Source organism: Anoplophora glabripennis, unplaced genomic scaffold (genome assembly GCF_000390285.2).
Source record: "Anoplophora glabripennis isolate ALB-LARVAE unplaced genomic scaffold, Agla_2.0 scaffold190, whole genome shotgun sequence".
Classification (NCBI taxonomy): domain Eukaryota; kingdom Metazoa; phylum Arthropoda; class Insecta; order Coleoptera; family Cerambycidae; genus Anoplophora; species Anoplophora glabripennis.
The window spans coordinates 731,538-758,057 of record NW_019416301.1 but is presented as its reverse complement, the minus strand read 5'-3'; the positions used below and the strand labels follow the sequence as shown (position 1 = coordinate 758,057).

General features: G+C 31.7%; 1 protein-coding gene across 1 annotated transcript in view; it reads right to left on the bottom strand.

The window, feature by feature from the left end:
- Window positions 1–1,227: 1,227 nt before the first annotated feature.
- The window catches only part of LOC108907293 (acyl-CoA synthetase short-chain family member 3, mitochondrial), a 46,754-nt gene continuing 21,461 nt past the window's right edge, over window positions 1,228–26,520 (bottom strand). The window contains exons 7-12 of the mRNA XM_018710916.1: window positions 25,799–26,027; window positions 11,907–12,217; window positions 9,827–9,972; window positions 6,967–7,189; window positions 2,720–2,895; window positions 1,228–1,521 (exon numbers count right to left, since the gene is read on the bottom strand). Coding sequence (XP_018566432.1) covers window positions 1,444–1,521; window positions 2,720–2,895; window positions 6,967–7,189; window positions 9,827–9,972; window positions 11,907–12,217; window positions 25,799–26,027 — 1,163 coding nt within the window. The 3' untranslated portion in view covers window positions 1,228–1,443. The remainder of the gene's footprint in view (window positions 1,522–2,719; window positions 2,896–6,966; window positions 7,190–9,826; window positions 9,973–11,906; window positions 12,218–25,798; window positions 26,028–26,520) is intronic.

The window sequence follows — 26,520 nt, the reverse complement described above, 5'->3', positions numbered from 1 at the left end:
AGTCCACTTGAATTCCGCGTATGCACCAAAGCAACATAGAACAGCTTTTGTGTTTCTGTCGCGTGTTTACCAAAATGTTGCAGTAAGTTTCAATGTGTTGCACATTGTTGCCGCGAAAAAACTAAAAAGTTGCTCTATGTTGCGTGTTTCTGTTGGAAGCGGCAAACATTAAAGAAAAAGTGGTAAAATGAGTCGACAAGTTTCAGTTGTGACGTCGGTGGACACGGGCGGCTGTCGCTGTTTGCTGTAGTTTCTGATTGAACATATCCGGATGCAGATCTTTTTTGTGCTTTGTACTTTCTTCATTTATAATTAAAAAAAGTTATTATGGCGGAATTTAAGTGGACTAATGACTTATTAACATTATTAATTGAAACATACCGAAATTTAGAGTGTCTTTGGAACCCAAAAGATCAAAATGTAAATGCAAGATGCATGATGCGTCTAATTTGTGTGATGTTTCTGGAGCTAATGAAATGAAAGTAAAGAGAAAAAGAAAAAATTTGGTTGGTCAGTTTTTTAGAGAAAGAAATAGTATGGAAGTTAGCTGCTGCTAGTGTAATATTTTGTTCTTCGGATGACAAAAAAAATAGTTATGTCCGAACTGCATTGCGAGAGAAACCTGGATTTAGTAGTAGATACACTTTGTTTAATTTACTCGGTCAACAGCGACCTACTAAAACTTTTTTGTTTTTTTTTTGTTGCCTTGGTGGAGACGAAATGTTTATATATGTTTCTTGTTTCTACATTTTGGAACTGACAGCAACATACAGAAACAAAAAAGTTGCTCTATGTTACTTTGGCGGATACGCATCTTTCTGATACTGTTGCTCTTAATGCGGAAGCCTATATGGACAATGAAGTATCTAGCCTCATCGGGATGATCAGTTTTAAGAGGTAGGGCGATATTATGGAAGTCACCTACCTTTTTAGGTATTTATTAGATTATTGATTCTTAAAGAAATTAAAGATCTATCTAAATGTGGAAACTTTTATTTATTGAAAACACCTCGTCGTTTTCATATAATGCAAAATAAACATAGAAAGTAAAGAAATTTTTTTGAAGAAAGAAACTATACATACAAACTTATCCTTCTTCATAAATAAGATATGTAAGACTGTTATAAAACATTCCCGAAATATAAATATACTTATATTTGTAATTGTGTCTTTTTATTACAAGAATTACTTAAGGATCGTCATGTATTTTATAAAAACAAAATCATAGTAATTGTGAAGATTTATTTTCAATAGTTAACAAGTTTAATTTGCTATTACAACTATTTTAACTTACGATATATCTATTTTTGTTCCAAAATATTCCATATTAAACACTACTTAAAAGTACCTGGACAAGAAAAATGTATGTTCATTTTATAAATAAGTTAATGGACCCTGGAAAATATTGTGCGGAAAAAGTATTACGTTAAAGGTGTGTTTTTTTTATTTGCAATATCCTACTTTTCTTAAAGCTTCTTCGATTTCACTGTATACCGTAGGATCCACAACTGTTGCAGAGATCTGTAATAAAAATATATATTAACAAATAAGAATTTAAAACCGTTAGAAATATTTGCACAAAAATGTGATTGTAGCAACTTACAAGTAGTAATTAAAAATTATTTTCATTTTTTCTGCAATCAATTGTTTTTAGTTATAAAGTTGACATTGATTTTTAAGCTTATACAACTTATTTACCAAGAGAGAAAATGGATATGTTTTGGTCAGAGTAAGATAAAGTTACAAGGTGTTAAAAAATGTATCACAAACTTGGAGGGGGAGTATGGCCTAACATATGGAGAAAAGTTTTAATGAACGTGGGTCAGCAAATGAAGGTTTCGGAGGTACGAAACACTTAACGTTTATATCACTTTTTTGTTATGCACAAACAATGTAATTTATGAACAAAAAAGGCAAAAAGTCCAATAGATGTTCAAAGTGCCCTCCCTCCATTTTACGGCAACATCTACACCGTAAAATCCTTCAAACTCTTTCGAAAACTGGCTTTCGATCACAATGGCTCGAATCTCGTTGCTACAGCTCCTCGAGGTTATTCACAGGCGTATGCTAAAGTTTGCAAATACCTTCAAAGAAAAAAAATCATGGGAGTATCAATTGGGTGATCTTGTAGGCTATGATACAGGTCCAACCTTCCTTAGGGGTAAGAGTAAAAGGTTAAGAAAAAAATGGGTAAATGCTACAAAGGATTAATTCTCCGTATCTTCGAAACCGTCTTTGCGAATTTGTGGATTCATGTTCATTAAGACATTTCTGCATATATTGGGTCATATGATTCCACCTTCAAGTTTGTGACATATTTTTAAAGATCCTATATATCCAAATACTTATTAGTTATTTTTAAAATTGTTTGAAATTCAGCTATGTTCGTAAGACGCTTGTGGATTTTAAAATGTCTAATCAAAATTAAAGTGTTACGTACATAGACATATTTCTAGAAATACGCCGTTTTGTTAATGATGAATTAATTGTATGTTTATTAGTTTAAAAATAAGTTCACCATTTTCAGAAAAATTTGCTATTATTTATGCAGTTATTATTAAATTTATTCTAGGATTTCACAGAAAAAATTTAAACCTTAAAGCTTTAATCGTAGAGTAAACAAATATACAATAATAAAATATTATTTTTATCTTCACTGTTATGAATAAATTTTAACTTTTTTTATATAATTGGTCGAAAAAGAATACAAGCAACTTACTTTCTTAAGCTTATTTCTGGCTAAATCCGCTAGAGATTTTCTACAAATTTTTCCAGTTCTCGTAAGGGGCAATGCTCTAACAGCTATAGCTTGTTTGAACGCAGCTACAGGTCCTATGCTTTCTCTTATCATGGCAACTAGTTCCTTGGCTATTAGAAATTCATTCAGCGCAGGGTCTAAAAAGGAACATTAATGAATACGTGGTAGCTACGTCATTAGGATTTTAATCTTTTTATTTTGTGTTTTATACAAACAGTGTGTCTCATGACAAGTTGTAGATATGGTAATGGTAGGTTGAGGGCAACCCAAGTGAATATGACATAAACTCTTAGAAAGACACTTAACAGTTACTACTGAAAGTCAACAGATTCGGGAAGTCAGAATTCCAGCCCTCCAGGAGGTTATTGGGAAAATCTCATTTGTTTGTGACTATGTAGTATAATCTATTCTGTATATTTAATATTTTATAGTATAATAAGTAGTGACTAGTAGCTAAAATAATGCAATTGATTTCTTTGTCACATTTTCCACAAGTTTTGAGTGAAAAGTGTAATTGAGATAATATCTTTTAAATAAGCTTTTCAACATTATTTTAACAAGGAGAACAGTTAGACAGTATATTCCGGTATTCCTCTTATTATTATCCATCATAAACGGTTGAAAAACTTAACGTGATATAAGTTATAGACGAAATTTAAAAACTTATTATTGTTACATCAACGAAGAATAAGGCATATAAAGTAATAAGACTTTTCCTAATTTTTTTAAAGAGAAAGAAAATCTCTTTTCAACAATTCTGGTACAGATTTCGCTGTTTGAAGGTAGCTACAGAATTAATCCTAATGATTTAATTTAACCCAGAATCTAAACCCTAATATAACTACTAAAGCCTTCATATACAGATGGTAAGATATAGGATTTTTTAGTTTTATCTAGGTATAAAATTATAGTAAGTAATATTAATACCTAATTAAAGTAAAAGCATGATTTGCACTATATGATAAGTAGGTACTGGCTTACGCTCTGAATATCCTACATGTAATGGTAAAAAAACTTGCAGGGAGAACTTCTGCGATGTGACAGATGAATAAAAATGTTCCTCCTAATATTAGTTTCAATAAGTACCACTAATATGGAACGAACAATATCATAAGTGGGCATTGAATAGCAATGACATTTAACATGCTTTTTCTGTTATATCTATCTCGCCCACACTCAAAACATGCCCGTAGATAGATATATAAATCTCACTCTCTCACCTCCAACATACTGATGAAAAGTATATGTATGTCTGGTGACAAATATTCTTAAATGGTAATTAGATATTGTGGGTGTAATACAGTGTTAGACGATGAATGTAGTCCACAGAGTAGCTGTCAATATCATCATCAGTATCTTTAGATTAGTAGGTCACTCTGTGCCAGCAATGCTTTGTGCAAGTAGACATTGATTAATTATGACATTTAAAATATGATACACTTTTGGGTATCCATTTTAGGTCATTTCACCTAATAAAACGCGTCATCAGGATATCATTCTTATATATTGTCAATTTAAAAGTATGATAAAAAAATGTCAAATGTTACATTCCATATATGGTATATGAAAAGTTATAATCATCGATCTTTTTTGAATAGTAACCAAAGATGAAAAATTTCCCAATACCGTCCTGAAAGTTTTGGAGTTCTGACTTCAAGAGTCTGTTAATCTTTAATTGTACATTGTGTATCACTAAAATACATTAATTGCGACAGATTACCCCGTAATATTCACAAATTTTGAGTTCAAAATTTTGTAAGCACTCATTTCGTATTCGCCTATGTTATACCAACTGTCACATAGTTGTTACAGTACGAGGATAATTTTTTTAGTATATATAGTAGGTACTATGTATTATGTATACCTAATACTATGTACAGTATACATTCTTTAGAAATCAGTTAAAATAAAATTGTACATTTAACGTAAAACATTTTTAATCATGTGTCATTATTTTTTTATGTGCATTTGGTTTGATTAAGATTAATTTTTAACATCGTGAGAACTAAAATTAGTCCTTCCGGATATTGATACATTGTCTTTCAGTTTTGTTTTTGGGACGGATTTTGTACCTTCAACCAAGAGGTTGATAAGAATATATGTATTAAGAAAGTGTTAAGCAAGTATCGTATTTTCAGTTTCTTTACCACTTTTTTACGTATTTACTTTTCGTCAGGAAGTCATTAAATGACAAGAGCTGTCTAACAACGCTTTTATGTGAACGCTTACACAAATGTTTGTTTCTTGTTTTAGATTATTACACTGCATAGATTTTATATTATTATATTTGCATATATTGATACATATTATTCACTGCTTTGTAAAACATCCAGTCCATCTGCTCACAAACTTTGCACAACTCTTTGGTACAGATTTTAAACGTATTTGCATCAAATCAATTCCTGTTTCATTAGTCCAGTCATTATAGACATGTTTCGGGAAAAAATACTATTAGAAGTTTCTCTGCGGAATATTGTTCTTCCCACTCGTTCGCTAGACCGAATAATAGAACGCATCGCCGCTATCTTCTTTTTTGCAATTAAATAGTTGAATTCACCTTAATGTTAATGTTGGACATGAAAATATAGCTCTTAATGTATACTCTCTCCAAATTTCGGCTCTTAATAATTAAGGACACTGCGATTAAATAAAAAAAATGTCTCAGCTTCTAATCAACTTAGAACAACGATTTTTTTTTTAAATTTGAAGAAAAATAGTACTAACTAAACTATAGACGTTAGTATTTCGTTTTATAATAATTACCTATCTTAAAAATTTAATAAATATTAACATTTTTTCAGTCATTTTTGAACAAATTAATTTTGAAAAATTAAATTCTCAGTAAATGCATATGTCAATACAACTATTTAGGTACAAAAACAACTAATGATCGAAACTCTACAATGCCTTTGAGCTTGGGAAAAATCAGTTGAAAATAGCATCTTCTTAGATAACAAATTCCGCCAACGCCAAACTAATGTAACTTTCGGGCTGAAATTTTTACCACTTATTAAGGGTGCAAAAAGCCTAAAAATCCTGAATTATAAGTGCAATATTAGCAATTGAAGAAAACGGCCATTTTCGACCATTTTTGAGCTCTTGCGCATAAACAAATTATCGGAATTTAATCGGATTTGTCTTATTTTACAGATTTATTTAATACCTACCTTTATATAAACCTTTTTTCTCTATGAATAACAGTTTTTTTACGCGAGTTAAAAAGCCACTTTTCTATAACTTTGACCATTGTTTTAACAAAGTTTCCCAACTAGTCTCCAGTTGATTTTTTGATATTTTGTTTATAACACGTTTCTGAACAATATTCCGCAAAAAAACTTCTAATAGTATTTTTTCCCCGAGAAAAAGCTATAATGACTGGCCATGTAAAATGCCAATCTCACAAATGTTTTGTCAAACTGTACACTAGCCTTGAGTACATCACTGCTAATAAGAAATTAAAAACTATGGATATAATTACTCATCTCCTCACCATTATTTATTTATTTATTTATTTACTTATTTCGTCATGGTACCGAAATAGTTTCATATCTCATTTGGGAGAGGTATAATGGTATTATATTATGCAATATTATTGGCCCTACACTCCCAAAAGACCAGAAGATTATTCAAAAACAGTATCATTCCCTCAAAACACACTCTGTAATTTGAGGTGTTAGACGTCATTTGTGGAGATCTTTCAAAGAACATTTGGAAAATCAGAAATTTACAGAATGATGGAGCTGTAACATGATTGAAAGCTGCTGCTCAAAAAGCTATTTTGTAAGGAGTATATATAAAATTTTGAGCAGAGACCAAGTGTTTTACGAAGTACTACGTCAAAAAATAAAAATAAAACCAAATAAATTCTATAAGTACCTTCATAACAACGTTACTAGACAATTCCTGTTAACTTACTGACTTTTCCCAAAATGCGGTATTTATATTTCATTCCCTTCTCTCTTATTATTTTTTTTCTAGTTCAATGCCATTTATCATCATTCCGCTACCCACCGATGTGATTATGACAATAAATTCTGTTTTATAATGCTCTGTTGTTATTTTAATGAGAAACGCAGCCGTTAGAGACGAACATAAAAAAGTAATCTTGATTTGAATCAGAGACTGCGACGCTGTTCTTAGTATCCAGTATCGAATAGAACTACAGAATATCAGTATTGGAGAAATAGGATTGCAGTAATCCAATTTACCTTCTTTTATTACAAACAGACACAATGGAACTTCGCTTTTAATTTCATCAGGTACGGAAATAACACACGCCATCGCTATGTCTGGATGGGAGAGGATGATATTTTCTATGGCTAATGTGGATAATCTGTGTCCAGCGACATTAATAACGTCATCTGCCCTGGCTGTCACGTACAACAAACCATCTTTATCCATATATCCGGCATCCATTGTGTCGTAGTAGCCCTGATGAAGAAGAAACAGATATGAAGTAATTGTATTTTTTGCAATAAAATTTTTAAATAAATTTGAATTCCCGGAATTCACTACATATGATTCCGGTTAGAGTCAAAACGCCAGTAGTAAGAATTCCAAAATTGCGGAAGAGACAGAAGGTAGGTTTGTAATCTGTTTGAATGAGGTTGTTAAAATTTTATGAATACATATTTTTAAAATTTGTAAGGTAATTGAATACAAATTTAACAAAATAAGAAAGAACATAAGGGATGTTCTTTCTTAAAAATGTCTTAAATGTAAAAGTATCAAACAAGTTAATTAGTTGCAATTAAAATTAATATTTCTTGTAATAAAACTAATAAAACAAGTGGATTTATAGACTAAAATATTTTTTAAAATAAACTTCAACTTAATAAAAATATTTCAACAATTTAAGGGACTTAAATTCGACACCATCTGCTACTGTTTTTAACATGAAAAACTGACACTCCCTATTCCCTAAATATATACTGTGATTTTAAAAATGTTACAATATTTGTCATTTTAACAAATTTTTTTAAAAGTACACATTTTATTATTAGCTCTCGCATTTATAAGAGTAAAAATCTCCATATTGATTAGTTTTGTTCCCTCAAAATTTTGGCTGGATGTACAGGGGATCCTTACAAATACAATTTTGTAAAGAAAAAATCAAAATGGGCAGTTCGAAAATGATTTAAAGATATACTTCTGCACTGGAAACTGATCCACTACCTCGCATAGTGCGACCGGCATGGCGGTGTGATAAAAACGGACAAAAACTTTCGCAAGAAAAGAAATAATTAAAATTTTATTGCACCTATTTTATATCGGCAAATTGAACTGCTTTTGTCTATTAATTAATAAAATCAATTTGTGTTTTTAAATAATAAAATCATTTGACATACCCGATGTTACAACAATTGTTCAAAATTTTATCCACCAACGTGTAAACACATTTGGGTCCGTCTTAATCAGTTTCTTCGAACTAACACAAATGTTATCTTGCTTCACCATAATACAAATGTCTTGCTTTACCATAAATTAAAACGATATCCATCAACTCCGAGTTGCTACACACGCAAACCGTTTTTGACACTAACTACTAAAAAACTATTGTAAACACCACAGATAACAGGTAAACACTATCGTAACGACGATTGCAAAATCGGATTTCAGTATTCGGAGTCGCTGAGGCCACGTGGCTCTCCACGCGTATTGCGAATGACGCTAGAGACTACAGTTGTCCAGCTATGTAGTGGTTGAATGTACTATAACTTCAATATTTTTTTTCTCGGAAACTATAAGCATTTTACAAAATTTTGTTTACGATATTAACTCCATTTCTCATGCTGCATCTATTCCCAAATTTTTTTGGATAAGTTGTGAATCACCCTGTATAAAAGTAGTTTAAAGTTCTTCTTGTTCGGACAGTAAACTTGCTTAAGTTGAAAGCTTTTCGATAGTTATGGTTTGTGGCTATTTTAAAATCTATTATATTTTGACAAAATGATCGACCTTTTTAATACTTTTAAAGACAATGTTTTGTATTTTTGTATTATGTAAAGTAGTACTTATCTCTACTGTTACGAAAATCAACCTGACAGTGAATGTAGATGGCGTATTTTCATTGAGATATAGCTTTTGAAATCTTTGACTGCTACATCTTTCATATATTTCAGAAAGATTCCATATTTGTATTTCCTGTTAGTTAATTTCATTTTAGAAAATGTAATTTTAATTTTAATTTTAATACCTATTTTAGAATTTGTTAGATTAGGAAAATATATCTGATGCTTTCTGAAATACATGTGATAGTTCTTGAAAATTGCAAATTCTAAAATAGTTTTTTGATATCATATTGAGAATTTTGATAATTAATACTCTCTGAGGAAACATTGACTAATCTGATATATAAATAACTCTTTTGAAATAAAATTTACTAACATGAAACCCAAATGACGCATTCTGAAACTAAATTGGCAGATTTAAAATATACTTAGCAAAATTTAAACACCTAGTATGAAATGTATTAATTTGCTGGTATACCATAATTTAGCGTTACCTATGCCCTTCATAGGTACCAAAATTCCGCTTGATATCATGCTCCTGAAAAGAGTTACTATAGCATTTCCGCCATCCCTTGCATCTGTCAAATTTTCTTTAAAAAATTAATATGTCAAAATCTATATCTCCTAGCTATAGGGAAAAGTGACCCTCTTTAACCTAGAATAGAATGCAATAATATATAGTGTCCCATTTAAAATAACGAAGTTGGAGTCGACTATCGGTATAACCGGAAGTGCAGGAGAGTTCTAGATATTTTAGTTGTGTTCGCCCTAGGGACATTGCCATGTTCCCAAATTTTCAAATTTTTCGGAGTAGTACTCCCACTCCTACATAAAGATCGACGCAGTTCCCGGTGGGACACCATATGATATCGTTTCAAAATAAAATGAAAATGACCACAATATGTTTGTTTTTTCTCCAAACCGCTGCAGATGCTCTATAATTTTATATATTTTATATTTATTTTATATTTGAAAAAGTATTAATCAACAATAATTTTAATAAGAATGTAACTAATACCATTGTATAAGTATTTACTTATACAATGCTAATACTTACGGGATACTTGGTGAAATAAGTCTTCACAAATTTATCATTCGCTTTGTATAAGGTAGATAAAGGTCCAGGAGGAAGAGGTAGTTTAATTGCTATTCTCCCGAGTTCATGGGCATCGGCTATGCTCCCATCTTTGCGTAAAATTTTCACTGTGAAACAATAATATATATGAACATATAGAAAAATATTAACTTGAATTAAAGAAACAGTTATTTGCGTAATTAAGTATACCTACATAGGTCACGGCAGAACAATCCGAAAAATGATCTTACTCAAACTTTAAATCCGCCATTTATGGCTATTTTCTAAAACCTTAATGCCTTCAAAAACAGTTTTACGAATGTCAGATTTAATGTTAAGAAAAGAATTATTCATATTTTTACCTGGAGTCAGTAGAATTCAAAATTGTAACTAAAAATATGGCATTTAATTTACAATAGCAACATTGACTTTGACTTCTTATATGACGAGAAATACCAAAAGCTTGTACATAGTTTGTCCGAGTGAGATTGCATTTTTATTGTTAGTTCTTATATTTTTACTTGGACATTTAACATAAACAATACGCGAATAAATATATATTTAACTTGTATCGGTTTCATATCTTCAAAAGAAATTTAAAATATTGAATCCTCAACAGAAACAGGCTCAACCTATACCTACCTATAAATATTCTATTTTAATATAGTTTCATTTAAACTAACTTTTTGCATAATATTTCAAATTTCATAACAAAATTAAATAAAAGAAACTCAAATATGTTTAATGGATTATACATTATCTTAAATATTTTAACTATATCCAAAATGTAAAATGTATTAGAATTTCTCTCCGAAAAACGTATTAATTTCAGGACACGTTTGTAGTAACATGTGCGGTCCTTCATAATTCCAGGATAATTACTGATTACCCGATTAATACATTTCCAAATTCGTGGCTTAGTAATAATGAGGAATCGATTATGTGGTCTGTCCAGCGATTGAAATTGAATTTGCATTTGGCTCTACTACTATTACAACGTGTATCTCTTAGCTTAGGTTGCTTAATTCCCAAAACATATTTTTTTTCTTTTGAATTGCATCCCTAGGCAATAAATCTACTTAGGTAGTACGTATTTTTTTTTAGAAGCATCACATTTTTATTTAATTAAATTAAAAAACCTGTTTTAAAAAATTTGATTTGATTGAACATTCACAAAGTTATCCTAATTGTTTATAACTACAAAAATTCGATCAATGTTTAAACAAGCACCAGAGCTCTCGTAATTGACGAATTCGAATTTTTCAAAAAGCGTTTGAAAGCTTGATAGCCCTTCTATATGTGATTAAATTTTCAAGTATCTAAGGGCCTTGGTTTTTGCTGTGCAAAATTTTGAAAATTTGCAATTTTTTTTCAAAATCTGGATTGCAAAATTATTATGCAAAATCTATCGAACCGATTTTGATGAAATTTGGTGTGATGATTCTACATAACATGAACTTTTCTTGTGCCAAGTATGAAGGTCCTATATCCAACTTAAGACCCCAATGAAAATCCCTAAAAAGTAATGTTTTTTAACCCCATTTTTGTCGATTTTTTCCATCTGTACAATAATAATCATGATTCATTCGATTTGTAACTAGTCATACTTTGTAAAATTTAATTACAAAAATTTTTTTCCTCTTCCATTTTCGCCTAAAATCAACTCTTGAAAAGACACATAATTAAATAGGAAGAAAAATATGATATTTTTCGAATTTTTTTAACATATTGTGCCGCCAAAAGTTAAGCCTACGTTTTTTTATGCGAATAGAAAAATTTTCATTTCTAGTGATATTTTAAAGCCAAAAAGCCAAAAATCTCCGTGGATATACGATTCACCCAAAGTGGACTCTTTGAAACAGATACCGTCTGGACTACATAGCCAAGACACAAATATTCGATTCTGCGATTCTCCATACGATAAACTGAGATAAAATTCCAAGAAGACCTTTGCGTCACTTTCTCGGAATTAACCGCATTCGACACTCGAGGTAGGAAGACATTGGCGGAAAATATCAAGGCACACCCCTGCCGCAGTAAATGTATATTATGTGTTACCTACCATTATATCCTGGAAATGGTAGACCAGTGGTCAAATCTGTGTCAATAGTAGAGTTCTTCAGTCCAATACACGTCCCCGATATAACCGATCCAACTTCAGTTTGCCACCAATGGTTTATAATTGGCACTCCAAAATGTTGTTCAGTCCATACTTTTGTATTCAAATCTAGATGTTCTCCGGCCAACCATATTTGTCTCAAGCTGGACAAATCGTATTCGGTGCCATATTTTCCTTCTGGGTCGGCCTGTTTCAAGACTCTCATAACAGTAGGTATGGTGAATATTGAATTAACGCCATAGTCGCTAATAATCCTGTAACAGAAATTTAAAGAAAATTAAATATTTAACATCGAATATGCAGTTCGTAAGAAAAAATATATCAAATAATATACAGGGAGTCCAGAGTTGTACACGTTAAACTTGTTAACAGAGTTCCTCGAAATAAGAAAGAACGTTGGATAATTTATTACCACACTTTCGTCTATCTACACTAAACATCTTCAGCGATATTTGAATAAAGACGAGTTTATTGAGATGAAATAAAATTATTGATAGAAATTTAGAAATTTAAATTAAAACTTTACTTGACTAAGACAATGTGAAGAGAGAAGGTTGAAATAATTATTGTAAAACTTAAAAAAACATTGAGTAAAAAGAAAAATTGTTAGTATTAAATAGAGTATGTTGAAATATTATCAGAGAGTCGTATTATTAGAGCAGAATATAAATTTCAAAGATTTAAGAATAGAGAACATTATCATTTTGGTCAAATAGCGTACCTGCCAAGATATTATCGGAAAAACAGAATACATACATAATCAAAATTAATTAGTAACAGCAAGTGACTTACCTATAGCAAAAGAAAGCTAAAATATCATAGTTTTATTTAATAGTAGTATTATGAGTAAGTAAAATAGGTATAAAGAAATAATGTCCAAAGTAAAATTTTATATAGCAATAGGATATATGTCAGTGAAATGTCAAAAATAAAGTTGGATTCACAAGTCAGAAAATATTACATATGAAATTCAAATAAAAATATAGATTTAAGGAATATTTTGAAATATAAGTAAAAATTTTTGTAAATAAACTGGAATGGGATTGTAAAATTGTAAATTATAAAAGTGAAGTGAAGTGAATTGGAAAAAGAAAACGGAATTTAAAAGAACAGGCATATATGTGAAAAGACCTTAACAAGGGATTAAAAAATCAAGAGAGTCGGATAAATAAAAAATAGAAGATTTATTGACTAGTTACGAAAGATTTGTCAGAGAGAAGTAGTTGAAAAGAAATAGTGGGAAAAACCCATATAAATAGTAATAATTACAGTGAAAAATAGTAAGACAATCAAAATTAGTATTCTAGTACAAAGAAAAATCAAAGTTGGGCCAAAAGGATTCAAAAGTACAATCTTTTCAAAGGACTCCAAGAAGATATCCAGGATAGACCAGAATATTCAAGTTATTGTTGACAAAAAAAATAAATAAATAATAAATAAATTAAATTTTTGAATACTATCTTTTGATTAGTGTGGTGTATTGTTTGGTTTTCTATAAAGTTTTAACCTCACTAGAACTCACTACTGGGAAGAGTCTAAAGCTGACCAGGATTGACAACAAGTAAATCACAGCATACCAATACAACAGCATACACATATACACAGTAAGATCATAGTATATTAATTATACAAACAAATCACACACAAATACTATAATCATAACAATATTTTTTCATACTTGAACAAGCATTAGATATTTCCCGACATATGTTTGTGGCAACTTTTCATATTTTGAAGGATTCTGTTATCACGTAAAGCTTGGTGTGCAAATCAGTACCCCACTGTATGGGAATTATTTCAAATACCACCCCTTTGGGTATCAATTAAAAATATACGTATATAGGCTGTGCCATTAAACATTTCTACTGGTGTTTCCTTAGAAACTAAAAGACTTTTTTTAAGTTAATACTGGCCATAGGCGGAAAAGGGTAAAAAGTTTAATTTGATTAAAATACTATTTTGTTTTCATACAGATAATGTCGTACAAAGAAAATACTGGGAATAAAAGAAGAAGAAAATAATAAACATTTCTGACAAATCGTTGATTTTGCAAAGAGAATAGGGAAAAATTGCTCAAATTTAATTGCCTATAATATCCATTCCAAGCTTTTTGTTTTCGATATCGAAAAACATATGAAGGAAACATATAAGATGTCCCAAAAGTAAGGCAGTATTTGAATTGTGCGGCGCCAATTTCATTCCGAAGAGGTAGTGAATTAAACAACTGTGAAAAGATTAGTTACCAAATTTGAACAAATGAGTTCGGTTTCAGACAATAAAAAAATAGGCCTGCTTCGTACTGGCCGTTCTGCCGAAAATATTGCTATGGTGAGTGATAGCATTGTATAAGTAAATACTTATAGTCCAGGAGAATTACACATTGACATGGCTGTTGCGTGACGTAATTTGAATATTAATAAAAATCGGTCGAAAATAATATATACAATGAAAATATAAGGTTGTGCCAAGAAAAAAAGTTGTGCAATTTGCAGAAAAAATTAAAAACTGCAAAAATACTCAAAAATGACGTGTTTTTTCTAACATTTTCCAACATAACTTCTTAAATATGCAGTTTACAGAAAAAACTATTACTACTAACTAACTATTACTGATGAAATTGTTTGTTATGAAATTTACTACAAGATAGAATTGTTTTGATACCTGCGCATATCATATTTTTGTTGCTAAATAGCCAAAACAACGTAAGAAAGTGATGAAAATCGAGGTAATTTGGAAGCGTCAAAGTGACAGGCAAAAAATTGTCCAATTCTACTATAAATGTAGATATAAGTACTTTAAACGATTATAAAACGAAATTCCAAAACCCGATCCAAATCGGTCTGATACTATGGGCATGAGACAATTTGTTACTAAATTTCAGCGCGAAATGTCGTTATTTTTTTTACGTTAGTGCTGGGGTTAAAGTTAGGCATTTTAATCTGCGCTGATTTTTTTACACTTACTTGAACCCCTTAACAATCATATAGAATCGTTAGAATATCAATTTTCTTTTTTTGAATAATTTTTGGAGCGAATTTAAAAGTTAGAAAAATTTTGACTTTATAAACAATTACTTTCGTGAAGCGGTTTTGCGGGTTAGAAAATATACCAAAGTACTAAAAAACAGTTCTCGGAAAGACGCTTAACTTGAAAAAAGAACGTTCAAATAGGTCGTATAAGTTCCGAGATATCGAGTGTCAAAGTCAACAAGCGTTAGCTGCAAAACTATGCATAATGTAACAACAAAATATGAATTTGGTAGGTTTTTTAAGAACTTTTCGTATGTGCTTTTATAAATATTATCACACGTGTGCCTTTTTTATGAAAATTCAGTGAATATCGCCAAGCCGACCATTTGAGCCGCAAAACCGGGGGTAGGGGAAGAATGACAGAAATTGAAATTGGGCGTTCAAAAAGAGCGGGTCCTCTTCGGCATTCAATATCTCGGCTTCTACGGCTCCGATTTTTTTGATTTTTTTTAAATCAGTATATCATAATGAGAGGAATTCAATTATCAAGATTTCATTAAAATATTATAAAGCCCTATCAGACTATTACGACTACTTAAAATTTCACACATTTCATTGCTGCTGTATATTCATGTAAATAATAATATCGATGGTAGCTATACATAGTCCATTGTTAATAGTTATTCGTTTTAATAATTCGTAATAATGTTTAAAACCTTGAAATTTTTATTTAATATGTAATTTATTTGATATTTATAAAACGTATCATCGCATTATTAAAGTATTCCGCTTTTTACAGCATAGTTGCTGTTTTTGCTCTCAAAATTTTCTTACGGTAATACGGTAACGGCCCATTAGAATATTTCGGAGACTACCTCGATTTGAATTTTGAAAATTTGGGACCTGGTGATTTTGGAGGTATTATTTAAAAAGAGTTTAAATAAAATAATGCCATTGTTGTAGTACTTCCGGTTATACCGGTAGTCGCCACCTATTTGTTGTAAACAAATCTGTTGTAAAAATTTACTCTATCTATCCATATTACATCTCCATATACCTATCTTTTAATTTTTCTGTTTTTACGGTTTTTGTGATAAATAAAATGATCCAATTTCTTCCGAGGATGGCTATGAAATTGCTAGCAAATTTAAAAAATCTAATTAACCAACCATAACCAACCATAAGTCATTATTTGCTGTTAATCTGACAATGGTAGGTACTTAATTACAATTAGTTAAACACTGATTTGAAAATAATGGAAAGCGGTACTTATTCAAAGGCTGATATTATAACTGAAAACAGCAATAATGTAAAAAAGTGAAAAACTTTGATAATACGATGATTATGAAAATATAATAAACACGTTTTATAAACATAAATAAATAATTATTTGTATCTATATCTTTTTCTATTTCTATGCATACAATAAATAAATTACATATTAAATAAAAATTTCGAGATTTTATTTAAACATTATTACCACGTAATTATTAAAACTAATACCTATTAATAGTGGATTATGTACCTATATCCTACCATCGATATTATTATTTACATGAATATAGGTACAGTATACCAACGAAATATGAGAAATTTTAAGTAGTCGTAATAGACAGAAAAGAGCTTTATAATATTTTAATGAAATCTTGATAATTGAATTCCTCTCATTTTGCTTTATCGATTAAAAAAAAATCATCAAAATCGGAGTCATAGAAGCCGAGATATTGAACGCCCAAGTGCGCGCGCTTTTTTTTGAACGCGCGATTCCAATTTCTATAATTCTTCCTCTCGCCTCGGTTTTGCGGCACAAATGGTCGACTTGGCGATATTCATTGAATTTTCATAAAAAAAAGCAAACGTGCGACCATATTTATAAAAACACATACGGAAAGTTCTTGAAAAAACCTACCAAATTCAATTTTAATTGTTGTTACATTATGCATAGTTTTGCAGCAAGCGCTTGTTGACTTTGACACTCTATATCTCGGAACTTATAGGACCGATTTGAACGTTCTTTTTTTCAAGTTAAACGTCTTTCCGAGAACTGTTTTTTAGTACTTTGGTATATTTTCCAACCCGCAAAACCGCTTCACGAAAGTAATTGTTTATAAAGTCAAAATTTTTCTAACTTTTAAATTCGCTCCAAAAATTATTCAAAAAAAGAAAATTGATATTCTAACGATTCTATATGATTGTTAAGGGGTCAAAGTATGTGTAAAAAAATAAGCGCCAATTAAAATGCCTAACTTTAACCCAAGCACTCACGTAAAAAAATAACGACATTTCGCGCTGAAATTTAGTAACAAATTGTCTCATACCAATACTATTAGACCGATTTGGATCGGGTTTTGGAATTTCGTTTTATAATCGTTTAAAGTACTTACATCTACATTTATAGTAGAATTGGACAATTTCTTGTCTGTCAGTTTGACGCTTATAAATTAACTCGATTTTCATCACTTTCTTACGTTGTTTTGGCTATTTAACAACAAAAATATGATATGCGCAGGTATCAAAACAATTCTATCTTGTAGTAAATTTCATAACAAACAATTTCATCAGTAATAGTTAGTTAGTAGTAATAGTTTTTTCTGTAAACTGCATATTTAAGAAGTTATGTTGGAAAATGTTAGAAAAAACACGTCATTTTTGAGTATTTTTGCAGTTTTTAATTTTTTCTGCAAATAGCACAACTTTTTTTCTTGGTGCAACCTTATATTTTCACTATATATATTATTTTCGATCGATTTTTACTAATATCTAATCTACGTCAAGCAACAGCCATATCTCGAACGTTTTGAGCTTAATTCTCTTACTATTATACAATGGTGATAGTGTGGCGGGCATTGCCGTAGCCCCAGTGCGTCTGCAGGCAGCGCAACAATTAAACATTTCAAAAAGCACAATACAGCGGATATTAACACAATATCTACATCTGCATCGATTCAAGATCCAGCTAACGCATGAATTGAAATGGGACGACTATTTAATGAGCCGGACATTCGTTGAGTGGATGTTAGAGAATCAACAAGTGATTTTGTTAGGAAAATCATCTTTAGCGACGAGGCGCATTTCCATCTTACAATTAGTAGGTATGCGAACAAGCAAAACTGGCGAACTATCTAATTTATCTAAAAGATAATCCTCGGGTCATTCAAGAACAATCACATTGTACCCAAAGGGTGATAATGTGATGTGGATTTTACTCTGGTGGAGTGATTAGTTCGTTATTTTTTTTTTAAATGAGACTGGAAAGCAGTGACTGTCAATGGAGAACGATATCGAGAGATGCTATTGAACTTTTTTTGGCTTCATTTGGATGGCATGAATTTGGATGACATACGGTTCCAGCAGGATGGTGGTCGTTCTTAGGCTATGCGAATTTTTCCTGTGGGGTTTTCTAAAGTCCAAAGTTTATTCTGTTCAAATAAATACCATTCCTAAATTAAAGGCAGATATACGGAGAGTTATCAACGGGATTCAGCTGAAGGTATGCGAAAGAGTGATACAGAATTTTGTTCAAGAAGTAGAGTATGCCAAATCAGTCACGGAGGGCAATATCCAATATCTACCGTTGGCAACTTTTTAATTAATAAAATCTTTTTTTCCGTATTAAATCCTGCGATTCTTTTGTTGAACCTTAGTTTTCTACGCTTTTGGCTAGTACCATTGTTTAGTTTCTTAAGTCCTATTGGAAACGTTAGGTGGCATGCTCCCTCTCCGTATATACAGGAGGGGGGGCAAGGTATCTGAGTTTCTTCGTATATGAATTCTATGACTAATTTTAAATAAAAATGATTCTATTCACTTTTCCCAAATTCCCAATAGGGCTCTTAAAATATCGGGGCTTGAGTTTGTGTGGCTTATTTTAATAAAATCGTAACGACTGTGATTAAATAAAGCTGCTCAATGTGACCACCGCCTTGTGTAATGTATAACTCAATCCTCTGTCGAAGCTCTCGTTCCCAGTTGTAGTTCTCCATATTGTTTTTCAACTCATCAAACTCTGTATGAATCTTCTCAATGAGTTAATCCCTGCAATTAGGCTTTCCTTTAAATTGGTAAGTGTCTTCACATGTCTCCACATGAAAATGTCCAACGGGTTGAGATCCGGAGATCGCGGTGGCCAAGCAATGGGACCATCACGACATATCCATCGATTTGGATACTTTTTATTGCGGAAATTCCAGCACCATCATGTAAAAAACATCGTCCTTCTGATTTGAAGAGGAATGTCCTGAAGTAATAGAGGTAGATCGTTCTTCAAAAAATCCCGTTACTGTTCAAATTTCCGTTGAAGTAATGTGGCCCGATAACTTTATTATTAATTATTGCAGCCCAAACGTTTACGGAGAATTCTCGAATAGGGTTATCGATTGCTCACGTATATCGTTGTGGAAATTGTTGAATCCATCTCTTGTAGCTTCGTCACAGAAAAGGATTCTTGAAAGAGTATCCAGATGATTGCTCCACCATTTACAAAGACGACCTCTTTGGGGAAGATATATGGAGAAGTTCTTGTACTAGTACCAGGATCATTTTCAACAAGATCAAGCACTGCTGTAGCATTTTTTCTTCGCATAACTTCTCTCACAAGCCAGTTTAGGAGTCGCATCTTTTAATCCAAGAGTTGTGAAGGTTGTATTGAACGTTTTTTTGTCTGGAAGACAGCGGTTTGGATATCGTCGTTGATATTGGTGCAACCGTTGCAATATCCATACACGAAAATCATATTCTTCGTTATTCTTTATTTGAATAAATTAAAGGCATGGTTTTAACACAAATGAGATAAACAATATAAAATAATCAACAGTCAATGATAGCAATTAACGTACTGATAATCAACAATTTACTCTTTAACAACTACCCATTCGATCTGGCAATTTCAAACCCCGATATTTCAAGAACCGTTGGGAATTCGGGAAAAGTGAATATAATCATTTTTGCTTAAAATTAGTCATAGAATTTATCTACGAAGTATCTCGGATACCACGGCGGCTATCCTGCAGGTTATAAGTATAGGTATAAATAGGTTATGTTATAAAAATTAACTTATCTCTCCAACACTAAGTTATCAATAACTTATTGTTGGAGCATTTGTAAGTTCAGCACACACGATTTGTCATCTTTTCGTGATATTTTAAGTATTATTTTTTTTAATATTTTTTTTAGTGTTCTTCGCTGTTAATTTGTGTGTTTGTGTTGAATCTGTTTAATATTTTGAACGTTGCGTTTACCTTATAAAGTGACTTACAGATTTAAACAAGAGTAAATTCTATAAAGTACACTGTTAATAAAAACGGTGAATTCATATTAATTTTTTTATTTATTTATATTGATATGTTCATAAAATCAATTGTAACGGTACAGTTACACAGCCAGAGATCAGACCATGTTTCTTATACGTTTTTGGATCGTCGAATCCGAATCCATTTAACCCTATCACCTCAAGATATTTCATAACCTCAAAAAAACGATATTTTCAACAATTAAACCATATAACCTTAAGACTCAAGCTTCCAACGCTAAATCTAATTAACCAAACCCCATAAACATTTAACCCAATGATATCCCATCCTAATAAGCCCATAAACTCAAACCCCAAAAATCCTTCAAAAATTGAACCAGAAGCATAGTTTTTGATTAATTACGGAGCAATAATTGAAGCTATACATTTCAAAGTTGGTATAGTCCAGTTGTTTCATAGTAGCTACTTATAAAATATAATAACCAACCATCAAAGTCACGAGAGTTGAGGGTTTTCAATTATTAAAAAGAAGAGAGAGATTTCAGAGATTTTCGTTGTAGATTTGGGTAAACTATCTCAAAACAAAAACTTTTTTAGTTTTGATTTTTTTTTTCGTAGAATGCACCATTCACAGTTAAAAGTACAGACACCATTACAAAGTATACTTGTTTAGGTAGGTAGGAGATTAAGAAAGTTGGTAAAAATCAGATTAACTTTGAAATTTGTTCACATTTATTTCAATGAAAATTAAATAGCATTTAGGCAAATATGTAAGCAAATTTAAAGTCTACATTGGTTCTTGAGTAGTACTAGAAGTTTGTCGTAATATTCGTGTCACACCTGCAATTAAAAAGAAGACTAAACATTTAAATTATTCTCTCTATGATTTCTCGATGTTTAACGCTTTTCTATAATTTCATAATTTGCTGTTAACAATATTAGTGTTAATAATAGTAGTGACCGTTCCTTAGTGACGCGTTAGTTAGTTTATAAACTCAGTGGTGACGCGTTTTCGATAAACAAACATGAAACATAGGTCTCGCAATTATTAAAATAGAACAATACTGGAAACATTATTCACGCAGAAAAAGCTTGTATTATTAAAATATAAAGTCAATAGAGTAAACAAATTTTTTAACTGTCTAATACCAGTATAACAATTTTTTCTAAAAATGTTCTATTTTTGATTGAGATTTACTAGTGTGTTTTTTAATTTATATCATGATTTGTTCAAAATGCGCACTTGAAAGTTTTCTTTACGCGATTTCGAAAATCTGGTAGAGTGGGGTCATGAAATAAGAGTCAGTTTGTGGCTTCTAGTTCCAGGCCTAGAAAAATTAATATTTAAGGGGTGTCCCAAAACAAACGCAGGATTTCATATAAGGAAAAAATATGTTATTATTTTAAAGTTGGCAAAGCTTTTACATGGGAAGACATTGCTATTAAATATGAAAGAGGATATAGGAGAGCTGATACCCTCTGTGACTTATTCGGCATACTCGATTTCTTTTAAGAAAATTCTGTATCACTCTTTCGCATACCTGCGGCTGAATTTTGTTGATAACTCTCCGAATTTCTGCTTATAATTCAGGAATGGTATTCATTTGAGCAGAACAAACTTTGGACTTTACTAATCCCCACAGCAAGAATGACGTAAAAATGATTTTGGTGGCCAAGTCTCTTCACTGCTACATGAGATGAGTCGTCCATTAAGTGGATAGTTTCACGTGCCGTATGGCATGTGGCACCATCCTGCTGGAACCGCATGTCATCCAAATCTACGCCATCGAAATGATGTCACAAAAAGTTCAATAGCAACTCGATATCGTTCTTCATGGACAGTCACTGCGTTTCAAGCATCATTGTCAAAAAAGAATAAACCAATCGCTCCACCGCACAGTGGTCGGAAATCCGAAAAAGCTGGACAAAAGTCCAAAAAGGCTTGCATCATCACCAAAAGTGGGAACTTTATGTTTTTCAGGTCGCTAAAGCCGAATTTGCAGTCAAAAATCTCAAATTCAAGATAGCTGATACAAAATGGCCGATATATCACGTTAATTTATTGAATATAATTGAAATTTCTAGTGCCTCTGGTATTGAGGTCGCGTAAAAGATATGTAAGGTCGGAGTTTGAGGTTTTTGAGGTAATTAATTATTATTAATAAAGTACGAAAGGTAACACATGTATTTGGAATGAATTCGTCATTTCGAATGAAATAATTTCTAAATACTGTTGAAGCTTATTCTTGTTATAAAGCTTATTCTCATTATTTAACATATTCTAATACACATGAGTCATACGCATCGTCATCACCTGTCACATAACCGTCAGAGCATGAAAATATTATCACCATAGCTTCGGTTGAAAAGCTTTTCTCATTTTCATCTATCTTGCACCTTTTTAAAAAGGGTTGGTCTAAAATGATGATTTGCGTTTCTAAATTCTCTTGGAATTTTCCTTTCAAAAATCGAAAAATTTATTTTTTTGTTAATTAACGTAATTTTACTGGTGCCTGATCCTGATGATGATAAATTATGAATTGAAAGATCATATATAATAAGTTCATCTATAATTTTTTTTTAAAGGCAAGCTTTAAGTAACTTTAACATTTGTTTTGGTATTCTTCTCAGCTAACCCTTTCATTTGATACCCATATCATGGGGGTGCATAAAAAATAACTGGTCCGCCATCTTTGGGAGTCCGCCACATTGGATTTAGAATGACGTCACTTAGCTAACCATGCATTGTCATCCAAACTAAACGTGTATGCAAAATTTCAGCTCAATCGGTTGGGGAAACTGTTTTAAAATTCAGTTGCAAAATTTAACCCATACTAACAACGCAAGTTAAATAAAAGCTTGTAAAAATATGATAAATGGCACTCGAAAAAGGTGCATGTTCGTAAGAAAAACAATTTGAATTAGAAACGTTCGTTTGGAACGCGAAGAGACACTACAACCCTAGCTATTGTATAACTAAGGCCTCTTACAATAGTAAATCGGCCGTACACAGAGGTACAAAAATGACTCAGAACCCGAATCCGGAAAAATCCGGTGTTTTTTCCTGTTGATATATGAAATTGACACTCCTGTCCGCATTTTCCAACTTTTAATAGTGCAGGATCTCTTGGGATCACAACTATTTCGATAATTTACGATTGATGTGATTTGAAATCGATGGAAATTGCAAGACGTTTTTGTTAAAACGATAAAAACATGCAACTTTCGAAAAATGAGGTTCTAAATGAGTAAATGTATTCTACTTAACTCCAGGAACATCCTATCTATTGCACACACCGATTCGTACTCAAGTAAAAATTTGCACGTATTTTCAATTCATCGCTATTCGAGGGGTCAGTGACAAGTAAAATATGCTAATGTGTCACTACTTCCGATAGTTGCTGTGGTCTATACACATGGGCCAGCTCTCACGCTGTGTCACTTTAAAGAACTACGCAGTGACTCCTTCTCTAGAATATTCTGAAGTATTAGCGCAAATCAACGACTTTGAAATTTCGACTTTTGTCCAGCTTTTTCGGAATTCCGACTATTGTGCACCGGCGTAAAATCAACACCACACTGTCACTTTTTGGGTATACAGTGGTCGTTCTTGATTGACCCGAGGATTATCTTTTCCCCAAATTGGAAATGCGCCTCGTCGCTAAAGATGATTTTCCTAATAAAATCACTTGTTAATTCTCTAACAACCAATTAACGAATGTCCGGCGCGTTAAACGGTCGTCTGGTTTCAATTCTTGGGTCAGTTAAATCTTGGATGGGTGCAGATCTTTTCTCAAAATCCGCTGCGTTGTGCTTTTTCAAATGTTTAATTGCAGTGACCGGCGGCGTAGGTACTGGGGTTACGAGAATGTCCTCCACGCTATCGCTCACCGTAGAAATATTCTCGACTGAACGGCCATTACGATTTTTATTGTCTGCAATCGAATCCGTTTGTTCAAATTTGGCAACTAATCTTTTCACATTGTACGCGGAGCGCAATGGCTCCATCTGTCATGCTGACTCCCACTGTGCCATTCAAATGGCTACAGTAGGAAGTGACCTGCTATATTGCAGGTAATCTTTTCACAGTTGTTTCATTCGGGGCGTTCCATCTACCGAAAATTGCACGTAATTTGCGCACAGTCTCAACTACACACTCTCCATACTTATAATGAATTTTCACAATATTCATTCACTGATCTGTCGAATAGCTCTCTATTTTGTCTAACTGCAACGTGTTTATTACAACATGTGACCCTGTACAATGCTGTCAATTCTTCGGAATGAAAATGGCCCTCAATTCAAATACTGCGTTTTGGGACACCCTTTATATTCTATGACGAGTGAAAAAAATAATTAAAAACAGGGTTTTTGTTGCTAGAGTTAATGGTTGTGTGAATTATTAATTTTACTATAATTAATATCGCCAACTTAACAAAAATTTTCATGTTAACGTTCTATCTAACTAAATCTGTAAGGGTAGTAACAATTTTAATATGTAAAATAAATGTTTTTGTTTATAGCGCGTTTTCAGAGCACTGTTTTTTTATTTAAGTATTGTCTTCAGGAGTAAGGCCCATACAAACGAAAACGTAAGATCATTAAGCTGAATCTAATTTTCGGGATAATACCGAGAAATTTGCATTACAAATATAAAAGTTAGAGAAAGAATTAAAATTTCCATCGCTTTCAAGGCAACCATATGACACGCATGTGTAATTTTAATAATTTTTCTACATTAAAACAAAATAAATAGTAATAATTAATTTAAAACTAACATTGAAAATGAAGTATTAGAATTCTAAATATACGTATATATTATACACGTGTTCCAAAACATGTACTTACATGTTAGTATTATTCCTTTTTATGCAATATATATGAAGTAAACGTTGAAGGTTTATTAATTTTTTAATAACAATGCTTCGTATTCATATTTGCATCATACGTATCTTAATGAGTTCATTCAAGACATTTAATAATTGTAATTTAATCATGTTTTATGCTATATTATTTTCTCTTTCGAAGTTGCAGCCAGTTTGATAAACTTACTTCTTAAATCTGTATGATAATACAGAGCATATAAATATCTAATATATATCATTTTGAAATTTATATTTATAAAATAAAATTTTATAGAATGAAAGCTTTGAAAAGTGAAGTGTTCAATGTTCAAATCAAATAACAGACGAGTTTAGTTTTTGTTCACTTTTTTATTATTAAAGAAATAATAATAGCAACATAAAACGCATTTTATCGGGAAACATTTTGTAGAAAGCAGACCATTTGATAATAATTATCTGACTTCTTTGTTATATTCAACGTTAACATATAATTAGTCATGCACGTGTTTGCAAATAGGATTATTGGATAAAAATAGAACAGATTCTATTTTCCATTCATAAACACTTAAGATCAATTTTACATTCAAAATTTAAATCACTTTTTGAGTCGTGTCATACAGGTTGTCGTCGTAGTCTGCTAATATTACTGAATCAGCTGACAAAGTTGATCAGATGCGAAACGTTAAAGAAAATTAGCAAAGTCGTGGTATCTGGAGGAAGTAATTCAACTTTATAACTACCACGATAGTCTATTTTTCAACCATTTTCACCTACCTGTAGTAGGAACTTGGATCCGGTGTAGTCGTAGGTTTCCCTTCATATACAACGCTGGTCATACCATAAGCAAGGGGACCATAACACATGTAAGAATGCCCAACAACCCAGCCAAAGTCACTCGTTGCCCACCAGACATCGTCCTGACTTAGGCCATATAATGTTTTTATCGTGTAAACTAACATAGCCATGTGACCGCCTATCGGGCGTAAAATACCTTTGGGATCACCTAAAATAATTTTAATTAACTACTTAAGCGAGTTACATCTGTAATCCAATTACAGTAATATCACTGTATCGGATGCAGATAGTTCTGTTTTCACCAAAGCACCATAAACAATTGCTAATGAAGAAATTATTGCTGAGGTTGAGAGATCACTGTGGTCTCTGATTGAGGTTGAAGCAGAAGAAACCCGATAAGAAATTTGTAGAATTTTAAAGAAGGTGAAACCACTAAAACCTGATATCTCAAGGAAACATCGAAGGGTTATCTAGGAGCTGAGATCTATTCAAGACATTACTATAAAGTGTTAAATATATTTCGTTGGATATTCTACAGACTTCACCATAAGTGACTCTGACATCTTGATCAGTTATGATGTGGAGTATTTGTTCACCAGAGTGCAAATAAAAGACGTATTGGAGCTATTAGGATCTTACTATCTATTTGAGCTTTGTCTAACGTTCTGTTACTACTTATGAACACGAGATTATTATGAACA